Below are 17,373 nucleotides of genomic sequence, written 5' to 3' on the forward strand. Positions count from 1 at the left end.
ACCACAGGGCAGCCCGTTGGCTTTTCCCGGCCTGCCGTGTGAGAGAGGAGCCTGAGGGATTCTCCCTCTCCAGGCGTTGAATTGGCGTGCCTGGTGTTTTTAAGGGGATGTTTGAAGTGTTTTCCCCTGAGCGTGGAGAATTTTGTTATGTGAATTTTCAGTGACTCACTTGCTAAGCTACTCAAGACTTTTTTTTTTCTTATGTTGTTGGCATAGCTTGTGGTGCTGTTGCTGAAGTGATGTATATAGTGGAAAAACATGACATATTAAAGCATACTTGACATTCTGGTAAGAAAAAGATTTACTGTAGAATTAAGATTGCTTTTTTTTTTTTTTTGGTTGCTGTCTTCAGTCATATTAAAAACGAAAAGAAAATCAGAAATCAGGGCCTTCCTCCAAGATGCCTTGACAGAATATGCAAAAGAAATGTAAAAAAATGAGTGAGCTTTTAAATGTCATAACAAAGTCTTCCTCAGATAAAGTCTTTAAAGGCTTTAAGAAGCAAGCATGCCTTAAACTGATGTCTCAAGACCAACATTTGTGCAGTCAGAAGCATGGCTTCTACAAGCTTATAAACCAGATGAGGAAAAAAAGGTGGTTGGTCTACAAAGTAACATTGGACAGAAAACTAAAGAGCAAGGCTACGAGAGTCAGAGCTGAAGTCCTAGCCTGGTATCCCAAGAAAATAAGATGAAGGGTATCATTTCTCTGTCATTCCCCAACAATTTTCAGCCTTTTGCTTCCTTTCAACCGGATGGCAAAAAGCTCACAGCTTCTGTATTCCTACAAGTTTAGTAAAGTACGTAAAAGAGTGGGAAGGCCCTGTTGATGTCTCCATTAAAATCTCTGGGTAGGAGCTTGGACACAAACCACAGGAAGCCCTCATAAATACCTCAACCGTGGGAAATGTTTTAACCCCAACTTGCACTTTCCTAGATAACGGAAATCATTTTAGTACATGGATGAGAGGTGGTCCCAGCTGTTTTAGCTGAGGTACCCACAGGACTACTTAATTGTGTATCGATCAGCCCCTTGGCATAGTGTTACCCCTTTGAGGAGTGAAACCATGGGCTTCCTTGCACTGTGAGCTGCTGTAGCTACACACAGGTGCTCACAGGTGAAACTTCCCTCTGCTGCTGCAGTGGGAAAAGGGAGAGCCTGGGAGTACATTGGTTTTTCTCCATTTATCCTGGGAAGGTGCCAGCACAGGCAGAGGTCTCAGGCAGATGGGGCATCTGGGGTCTGTGGAGTCATAGAGGGGAATGGGAGGTGGAAGATGCTGTACTGAGGTGATGCCAGGCATGGGGGAAGAGAGGAACCCAGTATCACCTGCTGAAGCCCCCTTACCAGCAGCCTGTTTACCAGCCCGTATTTCAGGGTTGGTGTCCCCTGGAAAAAACTCCCCTTCAAGAAGGGTCAGACTCAGTGGACAAGTTATACGTATGTGTGAGGAGGTTGGAAAGGGCCACAGAATTATGTTAATGAAGGGAGAAGAAAAATCTCAGCTTTCCCAAGCCCTGTGGATCTTTTATCCAGAGTTTTAGTACTGTGGATTTAATGGTATCAAGTTATCCTACAAGAGATTTCATGATACACATAGGGAAATACCTTTTCTGGGTAAACTGGTTGGGCATGAAATTAATTCTTCCAAGCAAAGACTTCAATTGTGTAACCACTCCCACCGCTGAAGTGTATTCTAACCTGTGTTTTAAACCTTGTGAGAGTGCTTTTCCCACAGCTCTTTTGCTGATCCATGCATATGTCTAATATCACATGTGCACAGTGAGGTTAGGAACAAGGACACAAATGGGCTTGTGTGTACAGGACCCACATTTTTCCTGTCTGCATGCTGTAGCTCAGGCTGAAAACATTCCCACTGGATGCGGGAAGAGCTGAGATAGGGACTGAGCTGTAGCACCTGATCCTGCCAGCCAGAGTACCCAGATAACAATGAGACGTGCGGTACAGTGCCAAGGGTGTTCGGCTTCTCCCCCACTGAAGCTGGTACGTTGTACCTGAGCTACTGAGCATCAAATCGGCTTGGAAGCATCCCTCATTTTTGTGTTTTCTTGGCCAGCAGAGCAGAGCCAATAATGCGAAGAGGCTCAAGATGGCATGAGCCTCTTTTTGTGGCTCTGGCAAGCTCTTACCTCTCCTGTCTCTTTAGTTCTGTTAACTATATGTTGACTTGACTGATAGCTACTGAGTGTCCATATGGGAGCCTGACACTTTCTCATTAATCACAACCATGTGTTCCCCTCAAATTTTATTTTTATTGCCTGTTTCTGCTGCTCAGCCAGAGCACTGAGGAGTCCTGCTGGCCGTTCGCTGTCTACTTGAACTTGCTCCACTGCCTCGTGCAGTGCATGGAGATTTACTGGGCACTCCTGCAGAGTAATGATTGATGATGTTATCATTTTTTTCACAAAACTAGTTCTTCTGTGAATTGAAGCTGGCATCTATATGGAGAACACTGCTGTTCCTCTCCTGGGCACATACCCAGATTTACTTTGCATTAGATCCAGGGAGCAAGATGAAGGAGAAACAGATAGATGCCCTTGGGTCTTGTCCCACTTTGTAGTCAACTAATAACTGTGGTGTGCTTTTCGACCCAGAAATGGAGAAATACTCCTGTATACATACATTCAGCCATAGCCAAGTGACAGTTTTTAAGAGCTCTAACAGAAAGGCAGAACCAAACATTATGAGATGAAAAATAAGAGGTGAGGGGGAGGAAAAAAGAAATCCTTGAGAAGGAAAGGCCTGCCAAGAGCTCTTTTCTCCAGCCAAATCAGGTCACAAGCGCCAAATAGCTCTCCCGTAACATTCGAACCAGTCTTGAGAAAGCCGTGTCTGCTATTGAGAGTAACAGTTTCTCTTTGTGTCAACCCAAAATTAACATGTTTAGTAAATCATGTGGAAACAGATCCTGAAGTGCAGACTGGCATAAGATAATGCAAATGAATAACAATACTTTTTTGAGGGATAGAGTTATTGTAGCTGTGATTTTTCTTTAAGGCATAAGCAAGACAAATTTTGTAGCTAAGAGTCTTGTTAAACCAACCAAGTAGTTGGAAAAAATAATGCATGTATACTGGTTTATTTTCAACAGTACCAGCTGGTCTATTAAGAGATATTATCTCTACTTAAAAAACTGGCCTTGCTTAGTATTATTGAAACAGATCAAATGAAAGACTTCTAAAAAAGTTTTCACATAATTTGAATTTAACCTCTAAACTCTATCATTATAGTATTTTATTAAGAGAAAAGGTTGTTGAGATTTACAAAAATATAAACATGATCAGAGTACCCAGTCATATTAGACAAGAATTTAGCATTTGTTCATTTACTTTTTGAAGGTAGAGTAATAAAGCCTGATAGGTCAGGATATACAGCAACTGTTGTCTGAAGTCTAAGGGAAATTTCCACTCTTGAGGAGATTATTCCACAAAATTAGGGGGTTTTAAATCTTCCTTTGAAGTGTTTGAGAATGACTAATATGGCAGTTAGAATATTGGATTGAATGGACCAACCTGCTGTGGCAATACCCATGGGTCCCTAGCTAGACAGTTTGCTTTACTAACAGTATCTGAAAGAAACCAAATGTTGCTCCTAACCAGATTCCCATTCACATGCAAAAAGAAATTCTTTCACACTCAGTGAAGTTTTGAATTCAAATCAAGTAGCAAGTCAGGAGTTGACCCTGAAGTGTTCCTGCTAACACCTACGTTAATAATGTATGCTATCGCCTGTGTTAATAATGTATGGGGGAGAGGTCTAGCCCTAAGCTAAAGTTCATACTAGTACAAGCACTAAAATGTAAGTCTGGTTTCACTGTGCTGGTAATCTAGTCATGTGATTTAGCTAGAAAGTTTCTTACATGCGGCTACTCCCCCTGAAGCTGCCTTTATCTAACTGTTGCAGTAAAGACCAACCATGATATGATATAACCTGGATAAAATACTTGGTAACAGAAACAATTCTCTCATGGCAGAAAAAACCCTACTCAAAAGAATGCTTTACTCTCATGTACATGTGTATGACACATTTGTTGAACCACCTCCAGTCTTTAGAAATAGGTTAATATTCCAGATTTTATATATTTATTTTGGCTTAATCCAGTAGATATGAGCTGTCATAGCTGACGACATCTTCACAGAAGCTTTTAAGCTGAAAACCTGACATGTACATTAAGACTTCTGATACCAGATCAGCTACATTACCAGCAACAAATTCTCCTGATTAAGAAAGTTAATGGTAGTTTCTCCTTGTCTGAACCACAAAAAGCCAAAATATCTTCAATGAAATCCCAGCAGCTTCCAGTGCTGAATGCATCAGGTGGAAGACAAACAAAGCACTTTACTCACTTGTTGATTTTAAATCAAAGGACTCAAAGGACAGGCATCCACTGGTTTAGTATATATGTAAGTATTTGGATGGATCTTTGCCATACCACCTGACTGCCCATGAGCAGTAAGTGGCTGGAGTAGATGTTTGGTATTTTCAGAACAGAAGCACAAACTGTCTACCCTCTGGTTTCTGAGGGTAAAACCTTTATGTAGTTGTAGTGTTGAATACAAGATAGAAGAAAACACAAGAAAGGCATGGACTTACTGGTGCGAGTCCAGTGAAGAACCATGAAGATGATAAGGGATTGGAGTATCTGCCATACGAGAAGGAGGTGAAAGGCTGAAAGTGTTTAGCCTGGAGAAGAGAAGGCTTGGGGGGATCTTATCAATGTGTATAAATACCTGATGGGGGAGCCAGACTCCTTTCTGTGGTACTCAGTGACAGGAACAGAGGCGATGAGCACTAAATGAAACACAGGATGTTCCCTCTGAACACCAGGAAACACTTTTTTACTGTGAGGGTGGTTGATCACTGAATAGATTGCCCGGAGAAGTTGTCCTTGGAGGTATTTAAAACCCTACTGGTGGTGGTCTGGGGCAACCTGTGCTCACTGATCATGCTTTAAGCATCGGGCTGGACTAGGTAATCTCCAGAGATGTCTTCCAACCTCATCCATGCTGGAACTATGTACCAGCGAGGGCTGTGCAAAGAAAGAAAACGGCAGCCTGCCAGCCAGGAAAGCTTGTTGCCAGCATGACATTTCTCTGTTTGCAATTATTTCTCTAAGGCCTGTGGAATCCTACACTTCCTTTCCTGGTTTTTGAATCCTTGCAAGTATGTATCTCCTTGTTTTTCGTGTTATTTCACATCCTTCCTTTTCACTGCATCACATACAAGCTTGTCTTCAGCACCAGAGTATAATGCTATTGTCTCAGTCTGTGTTTCTAAGGAAATCTTGTGAGAGATCATGTGCTCATCTTTGCTAACAATGCTGGCCCCAGTGCCATTTTCCCAATTGGCCCCTGCAATTATCTTTGGGACATTTTCTGTGGCTTCTTTTACCTATGATATATCTGTCTAGTTCTGATCCATCTACATTTTAATTTAATTTTCCCTAATGCAAAAGAAGCTATTTAGCAGGTATCAATAAAAATCTAGATATCATCTCTGCAAGGTTTCTGAGAGTACCTTACTGGCATTGAATTTATTTGCTCAGTTATTCTTTTTATCCAGGTTCTGTACAATTGCAGAATAGTTGCATAGTCCCTCACAAGTAAAAATACAACTAAACAAATAAAATAATGAAATACAATTTTATACATAAAATATAACAGCTGAAGGCATAACAAAAATTCCCCAACATATCTTGGGAGAGATGCTGAGCTTCTCCTTTCAGACTGGATCTGCTTCTGCCTGGGGGCTGCGATGTATGGCTGTGGAAGCCAGGGAGATATGCCTGCCCCTCTGCGATGTCCTGTCCTGGTACAAGCAGGGGCCTTGCTGGAGTGAGAAACTTCAGCCACAGCTGGACTAGCTCCTCCCCTAACACATCTGCAACCAGGCAGCAGATCCTGGAGTGCTGCACTCTGAGGAAGACAGCTAGGGGGGACAGGCTGAGGGCAGATGGACTGTGTCTCTAGAGACTTGTGTTTGAGGGTGAGCCTGGAGGGCTTTATTTTTATCCCCTACACAAGTCGTCTGCAAAACAACTTCAGAACAGCTGTAGCTCAGTTTGAACCTCCCTGCAGGAAACGCTAGTTTGCTGTTCCCCCCGGTGTAAACACAGCCCCATGCCACAGACATGCTCCCCATCTGGGTGGAAGCCCCCTGAGCTCTCGGCAGTGACCGCAGCAGGTCCTCTGCCACCAGCAGACCAAGTGCTCACCCAGCGCGGGAAAACTCCCTTGGCCTGTGATGACAGATGCAGCAGGGTATTCCCATGGTGTCACACAAACTTCATTTGGATTTTTTTTTTTTAGCTGTTTAGCTTGGCAGTGCCACTTGCTCTTTCCTTCATCAATACTCAGAGAAATTATGCAGACTGCTAGCGCATGAAAGCAGAAACCATAAATGCTTTGAAAATAAGAATTGAGATGAGACATCAAAAAGTCAGCTGCACCAAATTTACCCAAGAAAATATGTTTTTGTAGAAGTGTGAGTGAAGGGCTAAAGAACCAGGCAAGGTCTGAGCAGCAGAAGCGGAGGCAGCTGCTCAGCTTGGTAGAGGCGTCCTCCAACAGAAGGAAGACGTCCCTGACCCCCAGAGAGGCCCCTCTTCTCTCCATCCCACAGCCGTTTCCTTCAGGCTTGGGTCTCGGGCCCTCACTTTTGAGAAGTAGTTTCGCTGTGGGCAGTGACGTGCACCCTTAAGACAACCACCTGCGCGGCTCGGTTCACTCACTGGGGCCAGGGGACTGTAGGGCATCGCCAGCCATGGCAGCGGTCTGGCCCTACAGCTGCCCTGCTGGAAGCCCATTTCACCTGGCAGGTAAGGTCTCACACTACCTCTTGGACCCTTTCCTCTTCATTTCACAGTCTCTCACTGCATCCATTAACATCTTTCCTTTCTTTCTCCTTTGACTTCTTATCCATTTATTTTCTTTCACATCTTTTATTTTCTGTCCCACATTTCTTCTCTCTTCTAGAGATGCTTTTCTCCTTCCCATCATCTTCATCCTTCTCAGTCCAGCCTGGCTTTTGCTCTCACTGCACCTGACACATTTCATACTCAAGGCAAAAGTATTTAAATATACTGATTTTTGTTTTCCTGTTATAAATCTGTTTCCTGGTGTTAATGTTAGCTTGACCTGATCACTTTAAACAACCTATCTGCAATTTCCCAGGTAAATAATCTGTGAATCTGATACCTTGGTGAAGCGAAATATAACAATGCATCTGTATCTAACCAGGTTTTGTTATTGTTGTTCAATGATCTAAATAGAAGAAGGCACGATATTAATATCTAGCAAGTCCTTTGTTTTGTTAGAGTAAGGAGTTTTGTATTTTAAGGCTTGATTTCCTCTATTGAAGACCATCTCAACATTTAAGTGTTAAGAGAAAAGGAAATAAGATTTGCTTCCATCTCAAATGCTTGAAACTATTTTTCTTTAGCTCTAAAATAAATGGCTTGCTGCTATCAAACATGATCTTGCTGATTCAAAATCCAGGACTGAAACAAAAAGACAATGTGATTTTTCTCTGATTTATGTGGTTCTGATGTATGCCTGGAAAAGTTATTTAACAACCTACAGTCCATTTTCAGCTCCATGTACAGGGGTAATAATATTTACTTCAAAGAGCAATTGTTAGATATTATTCATTCACGGCTGAAAGTCTACATGAGCTATTTGAGGAGAAGGTGGAGTAAAAATGAAAATGAGTATTTTATGATCTCCTGCTTTGCTTGACTGCTGATACTACTACTAAGCAAACCCTGTTGAAGAGGGATTTCTGTGTTTTCTTCTTGACTGAGCTTTGCTAGTCTTACAGGCTGCATAACAAAGTAAAAAAAAAAAAAAAGAGAGAAAATCATCTGGGATTGGGGTGTGATGGTGCCCAAAGGGCCCTGCAAGGGATAGACTTTGGTGTGGCTAATAGACAGTTCTGCAAAGAGAGAACAAAAGGTGTGAGAGCCCCACGGTGTGATTATCTTCCAGGACGACCGGTGTTCTTTCTGTTGAGATATTATTTAGTCAAAGTGAGGTATATAGGGAGGCAGTGCTACTTCTTGTAAGACTAGCTGTTATAGGGAAAAATAGCAGATGCTTTTGGACACACAAACTGGCTAGGATTTGAAGGATCAGAGGCATAGCTGACAGCAGAAATCTTGAGAACTGCTAGCTACATACATCTCTCTCTAGCAAATCACTCTTTTTTAAAAATCAATTTTGATGTAAAAAATGTTAAGCTTTTAATTAATTATATGTAATATCTTAAAAATGTGTGTGTTCCCTTTGAGAATCTGTCTGTTGCTTAGAGGCAAGACCTAGTAATAAATTGTGCAGACAACAGAGGGTATCCATATGATGAACCATAATAATCAGAAGCTGCAGCACTTAACCAGCAAAACTAAACTATAATAACACCTAGAGAAGAAAGTACACAGCGTCCCTAGACTTAAGGCATCAGGTCTGTCTTTAAATTATGGACTCAGAACTGCAAAAGTTGCAGGAAAGAAAAAGCATCTTACCTGTGATATTTGCTGGAAATAAATGTTCCCCAGCAGCAAGGAATGTAATCCCAAGAACTTTAGAAAACAAAATGTACAATACAATATATATGTAAATACAACTATATACATTAAAAACACTATTCCAGTTCATCATCTTCTTAACTTTTACTGGTCATCCGAAGCAAGAGCTTGTGATTAAAGAGAATATTATCTAGCATATAATTAGCCTGCATTAGTGGATGAGGTGGAAGGGTGGATGGGGCCTGGGTACTGAGGCAGTAGTAGTTTCATGTTTTGCAAACAGGGGAATTTTGTGATGAACAGAGGCTTTTGGTGACCTTTCTCATCAGGGGAAGTTTTCCATTAACAACTGCTCTTGCTCCCTTGTTTTTATTGGACCCTCTCTTACTAAGAGCTGTTTATGGGATTACCTGCACTTTCAGAACAACTGAGAGAAATTAAGTTGTCAGATACTGACTGAGATCTCCCTGTGTCTGGCAAAAGAGAAGAAATTTCATATGAGCAAGGACTGCAAGCTCAGGCCCTAACAAGCTCTGGATTAGATTATGGGGTGTCTGATTGCACAAAAACTATAGAACGATACTGTTGAAAAACCCCTCACAAAACATGCAAGTGTCCTTTACGTTCCTGTGGCGGAGACCCAGGAAAATATGAGATAGGCCGGCACACTTCTGCTTTTTAAGAAGGACCCAGAAATGCTTGGGACACAGTTGTCTTGCAGGATCTGTCCATCTCCCAGCAATACACCATTTTCTCTCCAACAAACCAGCTGACAAACATTCCAGAGCAAGTTCAGGCACCAAGCCCTGCCACCAGCAGGAAGGTAAAATCAATGAGCACCCCAGGGAGAATCAAGTTTGATCCTGACTACAATCTCTTTCCCGAGACATGCAAAAACCTGGGTGCAAGCCAGCTCTGAATGTTGGGTAAGGCCAGTACATGATCTGCTTACTCAGGCAAACAGTCATGCCCAACAGAACATATTTTCGTGGTCATCCATCACCATTTCATGGATCAGAAGATAAGGTATTACTTCTGAAGTGAAAATTCCTGAAGGTGAAAGGATTATGCAGAAAAATAGTTGTTTTCCAATGGAAGTAAATACAACTTAACACTATGGCTGTTTTATTTCTTTTGAGCTTTGTCCCCACTTGCTTCTCCCCTCTTTTCTTCAGAAAATTCCTCAAGTTACCCACATTTCAAGCTACCGAGAAGCTGGAAGATGTCCAGAGCACAGCCCGACTGCCAGGGCCATCCCCACGTCTCTGCCCACCAGTGCGTGGGTGCACACTGTGCAGCTCAGTGGTCACCAGTTTGTCACAGAGCAGAGATATGAACATCCTGTCCTTCTGCAGCATCCCTGTTGAGAACCCTTCCTATAATGATCCCAAAATAGTAAAGCACAGGATACCTGTTGTTCATGAATTTCAGAAAATGTGTCTTTCAAAAGATCTGAAACTTTGTGGCATAAACTCACTCAGGTTGAAGATTCTGCACTGTTAGCTGAGAAGTTGTTTTGGTTCATTGGGTTGAGTTAGACTTTCTAAAAATCATCATGGAGATGTTCCCTGTGAAAGGCAGGGATGAAAAAGTCCATCAAATAGCAATGGGAGTGAAATTGGAGAGTAAAACATTTACAAAGAAAAAATGTAGAAGAGCATGAGTGAAGCAAAAAGCAATTTCAGTTTTTTATAGTAACACTAGCAAAGGACATGGACTGTTTAAAAGGAAAATAGGGACCAAAACATCAATCCAGAGCCAACAAAGAGCAGCATTTCTCAAATGGGCAGGAAGACCTTATTTCCCATATGGCTTAACTCTATGACTGTTAATGGAAACACATTTAAGAAGATACTATGGGACTCTAAACTGAAACATGATGCAAAATGCTACCTTAAGGAATCTATAACCCTTCAAACACAGATAATACCCTAGAAATTGCTGGTGTGTTTGAAGTATAGACTCTTATTTTCTCTTCTATATTTCATGACAAATAAGATGATAACAAAGCTATACAGATAGCTGGGTAAAAGTTGTGTGCTTATTTCCCATCCAAAGGAAGGAACGACTCCTTAATTTTTTTGAAGATGTTTCCTTAAAACCTTCTGAAAAACCTGAACAGGGTAAACAGACAGAACAGCTAGCTTATCACCTGGATATTTAGCTCTGTAACTGTTGTAAGACATTATTTACTCCTTTCTTTGTAGTCTAGGCTTAATTGTGTAGATAAGATTTCTAACTGGTGAGCTACAAGGGCTGGTTTGGAAAGTGTTTTATTGTTACAATGTGCTCTTTAAGGAGTATGTTGGATTTTACATTTGTACAACTGCTTGGAAATTGCAATTGTTTTTTAATGCTAACCTCATAATGATAGTATTTTTTTAAATAAATTTTTATGGATTTTGTTGCCAAACACCAACTACCATTTTAATCAAATACTTGGGATTAATTTTTGTCTTTTTATATTTTGTAGCAGAATCTTTCTCTCCCACTCTCCCTCTTTCTGTCCATTCTTCCCCCAAATACAATTCAGGCCCTCTGTGTTCTGTCCTCACCGCCTTTTCCAGGAAGGGATAGAAAACATACTATAGTCAGTTGTGAAAACTGTTGTTTTCACTTAAAAGGGAAGTTCTAAAATACTAGGATGACAAATAGTATCATTTCATTATCTGCCATCTGTTTTCATTTCTCTTTTGGGGAGATCCTTTTCTCCTTGTTGATGAGGTGCCAGGATTCTCATACCTTTATTTTTAGGTACTTAAGTAGCCCTTGCTTGCAAGAAGTTAGTAATTCCACTGATGTCAGTAGAAGTGCTAGAGTGTGTCAGGTAATGAGACTGGAGGACTTAAATACAGAGCAATTTAAAAAACCCCACAAGAGTTAAAGCAAACTCACTATGTCATATCTGTTTGCTTTGCTTCAGGGTTGTCTATCCAGCTTTTTAGTGGCATAAACCTCCCCTCCCCATGAGCAAACATCCTCTAGAGGACCATCAAGAACAAGGACAGCCCAATGCCATTTCCTGATTCATGAGGGACCTCTGTGGTGGCATCACACCAGTGCTTCTTTGCCCACAGAATTGTCCCTTTGTTCACAGAATTACAGAAATGTTGAGATGGGAAGGGACCTCTGGAGGCCATTTTGTCCAACCTCACTGCTTGAGCAGGGCCACCTAGAGCCAGCTGTCCAGGACACTGTCCAGGTAGCTTTTGAATATCTCTGAGGGTGGAGACCACCAGCTCTCTGGGCAACCTCTGTCATTGCTCAGTCACCCACATAGTGAAAAACTTTGTAGACATTGCCTCTGACCCTGTCATTTGGCACCATTGAAAAAAGCCTGGCTCCGTCCCTTTGCACCCTCCCTTTAGGTATTTATGTACATTGATAGGTTCCCCCCAAACCTTCTCTTCTCCAGGCTGAATAGTCCAAGCTGTCTCAGCCTTTCCTCATAGCAGAGATGTTCCAGTCCCTTAATCATATTTGTGGGCCTTCACTGGCCTCTCTCTAGTATGTACATGTCCCTCATACTGAGGAGCCCACAACTGGAGACAGGACTCCAGGTGGGTCCTTTCCAGTGCTGAGCAGAGGAGAAGGACCTCTACCTGCTGGGAAAACCCCTCCTAATGCAGCCCAGAATTCCATTGTTCACCACACTTAGTGGGGTGGAAAGATCTGGGTGATGTGAGAACCGAGAAGCAGCTCCCTTGAGAGGATGGAAGATGTGGGTAAGAAGCAGAAGAACCAGCCACCAAGGAGACTCTTCCTCAGAAAGGGAGATTTCCATGGTGACTGAGGTTGATGGCATTTTCAGCCACGTTTCAGCCACTTCCCAAAAAGGGACATCCACAGCAGTTGCAGTTATTCTTTGTAAACCAGATCACAAGTGCCTGGAATGGCACCAACTGTGGGTAGAGCAGCAAGGATTTCAGCGAGCTCCTTGTAAGCATCAGCCCAAGCAAAGAAGTCACCATGGGATCATGGTCCAGAGACCTGTGGAAGGGCTGTCATTTATTCAGCTAGTCCCATGAAAAGCAGACAAAATGAATAATAACAAGCAAAACAACAGTTCAGCTGTTTGGGCAGAACCTTTATCTCAGATGCCCAGGGAAGGTAGGTGGAAAGTTATCTTAGTGAAATGAAAGACAAATAAGGGTTTGAATACAACCCTGCAGTCCTTCCTCACCCAAGCCCAGGTAAACAAAAAACAGAAGAAGCAGGACAGAGAGATAAAACAGAGATAAATGTCTTGCTTCAGCCTTCAGCATTTGCTTCATGCTAAGAAGATAATTTTTTTTATTGCTGTTTCAGGTAAAAACCATAAATTACTGACATAGACCGAGAACTCAGAAAGGCGATTTCAAAGCAAATCTAGAAATTAAGGAGCAACATGGTGCTGGGGCCAGTTCATATTTAGCAAAGCAACAGCTAAAGGGGTTGGACTGCTTGTAAGTGTACACAATCCCTCACTAACAGAAACTGATTCGCAGAGGAACAGCAGGTCTCATACTCAGGAGGGCAGGTGTGTGATTAGAAAGTCTGAAAAATTATAGAATTATATAAATAAGTCGAACTGGGTTGTTGTTCATTCTGGCTTAAATGAATACTAAAATCACAATATGAATCACAGATCATGATTTTGATATCAGACTGCAATAAAGTTAATGGTGAAAGTAGCCAATAAAATTCAATATGTAGCAGTATCATGTGAAGAATGTGTCTGCACTTCGTGTTATCATTGGCTTACTTTTACTACATAAGACACTGAAACAAACATACTTGTAAGTAACCGGTAAAAAAGTAAGAGTATCTCTGCTGACTCCCAGCTACCTGCTCTGTTGGATAAGGTTTTGTTTGGGTCTCTGACAGAGGAGCGTAAAATACATCCCCAGTGTGATTCCTGATTTGAAATTTTCAGCCATCTCAATGATTCTGTCTTAAAACTTCTATGTCATTTATAAGCTGGCTACAATGAGCCATAGGCAGAGCAGCTGACTGGCCTTCTCTAAGAAGAAGGTACTAGCATCAAATGGTGTAATTTTATCCAAAAGATGAAATTTTCTGAAATCTGTACCAAAATATGTTAGGATGTAACAAGACAGAGAATAAATTATTGGAAGTTATGCACAAGTCATTAGATATACAAAAAAATGTGAAAGAGTAAATTCCTTGCAGCTGTTTTCATCTGAGACCTGAAAATGGAGGTTGAGGAATATGAAAAATATATAAAATTAATTTTTGGATAGGCACTTCCCTGCTGCACATGGCAAACCATGGTGGAGTAGGTGGGTCTCGGCATTGATGTTCCTGAGGTAGATTGAGCAAAGTTCTTATTTCTTTCTCATATTCCAAATTTGGAAGGACTAGGGAAACAGATTTTGTAGGCAAAGGCAGTGTAGTTTTACTACAGGAGCTGACATAAAGTGAATAAGTTATCAAGCAACAGAACCCTTTGATGGCACTTGCACCAGTTGAATTAGAAATGGTTATTCACTGTAACAAGTTCTGGTTTAATAGCTCTGCAAAAGAAACGCTTTGAGATCACTATAATAAATAGCGAGACAACTTATTTGAAGCTGTTCTGCTGAGTAGGAAGCTTTAATTGTATATGTGCAAGTTGTTATTGTGCAAAAAATGCCCTTTAAAAAAAAATTGTTTCAAAATGAATATATGATATATAATGATATACCTGAGTCAGAATGTTATCTGAGCCACACGAGGATGACTGTGGGATCTCCCCAGAAAGAGTTAGTATTTTTAAGCTGTCCTTTAATAAAAAAATCGGAAAATATTGCTGCGGAAGAAAAGAAGGAAAAAATCAGCTATCTATCATCAATTATTTAATTAATGTATGAAATAATTTCCAAGGATTTTTTGTTTCCCATTTCACTTCCTAAGAATAAAAAAAACAATGCAGGGCAGCTCCTCCACAAGTGAACAGGAGCCACTCTGGTGGCGTTGGTTCCCAGTCGGGAAAGCACCCTGCGCTGCCGAGGGCCGAGCGTGTGTCCCGCGGCGCCTCCGCTCCTGACCCGGCCCCACCGGAGCGCCCACTCTCCGCGGGGCTGCGCGGGCCGGCAGCGCCCCCTGGCGGCCGCCGCGCCCGGCCGCGGTGTTGGATCCCCTGCGCGGCGGCTCCTCGCCCGGGGAGAATAGCCCCGGGGAGCAGCAGCGTGTGACGCCGTTGCCTGAACGGCTGCAGGGGAAAAATGAGGTAGTGGGTGGGGAGGAGGGAGTGGATTCAGGTGGAAAAATAACCCAGGTGGAGGATTGCAGGCAATGGCAAACAAGACTGGCAGGCGACAATAGCCTTCCAGGACGATGTATAATACGTGTTGTTTCTCATTATTAGCTTTTGACTCAGTGCACGGAGCCTAATTAAGCACTTCCCTAAACGACACAGTGTCCCCTGCTCCCCTCTTCTCATTGCTTTCCTACTCAGTGATCCAAGTTTAGAGATTCTTGGTTCCCTTCCACCAAACCCTCCTGAAGAGCTACCACACTCTATAGGATTTTTTTTCCATCTCAAATGTCAGTCATGCTTGAACATGAATGTAAATAACTAAATCAGTTCACGTGATGTTTGTTGTAATCGACTGGTAAGACCAGATAAGTGACTGGTCCTGACCTATACATACCCCATTTAGTATTACAACAACTAGTCACAATTAGCACGAGCTGCAACAGGGACATCTTGTCACCCACCTTGCTTGTTAAACCTTGTTCTAACACGATTGTTATTCCGCAACACAGAGCAACACCTCTGGCCCCATCATCATGTAGGAGTGAACAGGCAGGTTGCATTTTTTTGGAAGCTGGGAGTTAGTTAAGTTGAAAGGGTGAAGACACCAAGGAAGGAAGGTGCATTAAAAGTTGATGGAGAAAAGTTAAGTTTGATGGGAGAAAAATAATATATGGTTAAGAGGTAGGAATTCATTTAAGATCAGTTCTTTCTACCTATCCTGCCTCTCTCTGATTTTTATTGTATTTGTGCCGAGTAAAATTCTCACTTCAGGATCCACCTCAAGTTTCTTTTGAGGAAAAGGGAACCACATGCAAAGGTGTGGGGTTTTTTTAAGAGTTAATATATGTGTATTAGGCTCATCAATGTCATCATTTTGACAGATTCGTTTCTGGCAATACATGACTGTGGGACAACTGTGGCTTTCCTACAAAAAAGAGTCCTTCTACTTTCCCTCATCAGGAAGAAAATTTTAGAAAGTTGATCCAGAGATTCTCACCCAGAGAAAACAGTCTGCAGCCAAATAAGAAGCAAAACTTTGTTTGCTTTATGTAAATCTCCAGAGCTGTAAAGCAGAGCAGAAGATTGTTCTATGTCTAGGAAAGGCCCGACTGCTATGTAAAATATTATACTAAGCACCCTGAGCTGAACAAAAACACAAGGTGCATCCTTGGTACAAAGAGAAAGGTTTTCCCTTCATCCTTCACAGTCTTCCAGTTCCTCAGCTAATCTCTTTCCAATGAACTCAGACTTTCAACATATTTTGGAGTGGCTTTCTCAGTGTTCCAAAGGCTAGTTTAGTCATCTCCCATTTGAGAATAAAATTTTGTAAGCAGTTCCGTTAGATGAACCATCTGATAGCTGAACTAGCTTAAACATACTTTCTTGGTTTGATATCTCTTCAATAGATTCAGTCCTTTCTTCTCAGCACCATAACATGGAAGCCCAATTTATGACTTGTACAGGCATTTCCCCATGTATGTGTCTACACATCTTGATGAAATCCTGACTCAGTTTCTGGCAAATAGAAGTTTGTCTGACTTTAGTGAGAATAAGATTTCTCCTACTGCACTTATTTTTGTATGACCTATAAGAAGATAATGGAGATGGAAAGCAGGCATAAACAAACATTGTTCAGAGGCAGCAATTTATTTCCATTCCAACTTCACTACAGTTCAGCAATACACAACATGATTATGCACACTGCATATCTGATATTCCTTACCCAGTGCTTTCAGTCTCTGCTGTTCTTACTTTGAGCTTTTGGGAGGATGACTGACATGCAGATCATAACTACAGTCCTGAACAGGCGAGCTAGAAGCTGAAAGATCAAGATGGTGACTCGGAGCATTACCATTTTCTCAATATTTATTTTCTAGATCCTGCTTCTCCTGAAAGCCTCAATTATGCTCTCATTTTCTACTTTGTCAATGCAATGTGTTTCTCTAAGACCTACACAAGCTTAGGCTACTCCATGTCATGTAAACACTTCTGACTATAACATTACTCATTTTTTCTCACTGTAAAGGAGCTGGAATCACCTCAGGTTCACAATACCCTTTCTAACCCTAAAAACCGTATTGAATTTTGTGGGAAAAAAGGTAGAGGACAGCAGTGACAAGCTCTAGTAGTTAACAGGTCAGGGAGTCCCATTTTCTCTTATACATGAGGGTGTCATATCAGGGTGCTCGCTACTCCCTCTTCCAGCATATACTCTCACATACTGTTCTATACAGATGCAGTTCCAGTTCTTCAGACACCTTGTTTGCATGTCTCATTCACAGTCTCGCTGCTACATCTGTCTGCTTCTGCCTAACTTGTAGCTGCAAATCTTTTCCCTGTTGGTGTTTAAATACATCTTTTTCTATCCTACTGCAGCATTAGGCATCCTGCTAACAAGGTAATGTGAGCAAAGTGGAGTGATGCCAGGATAAATTGGCTCAGCTTGTACTGAAGCTGAAACTATTTGCAGACAGAAAGCTGAAGCAAGGGAATGCTTAACAGGCCAAATGAGTTGAACTTTTGAGGTTGTATTTTCAGGTGGTTTCAGTTGGTGTGTCTTAGAAATCAATAGACGTAGACACGTTTCCAT

The 17,373-nt window shown here is 41.7% G+C and overlaps 1 protein-coding gene across 1 annotated transcript in view; it reads left to right on the forward strand.

Annotated features, from left to right (window-relative positions):
- Positions 1-6,783: 6,783 nt before the first annotated feature.
- The window catches only part of FLT3 (fms related receptor tyrosine kinase 3), a gene marked incomplete at both ends in the record, with an annotated part of 41,416 nt that continues 30,826 nt past the window's right edge, over positions 6,784-17,373 (forward strand). Inside the window, one exon of the mRNA XM_080363632.1 lies at positions 6,784-6,838. Within this exon, the coding sequence (XP_080219758.1) occupies positions 6,784-6,838 (55 nt within the window). The remainder of the gene's footprint in view (positions 6,839-17,373) is intronic.

This window comes from Nesoenas mayeri (assembly GCF_963082525.1).
Source record: "Nesoenas mayeri genome assembly, chromosome: 1".
Lineage (NCBI taxonomy): Eukaryota > Metazoa > Chordata > Aves > Columbiformes > Columbidae > Nesoenas > Nesoenas mayeri.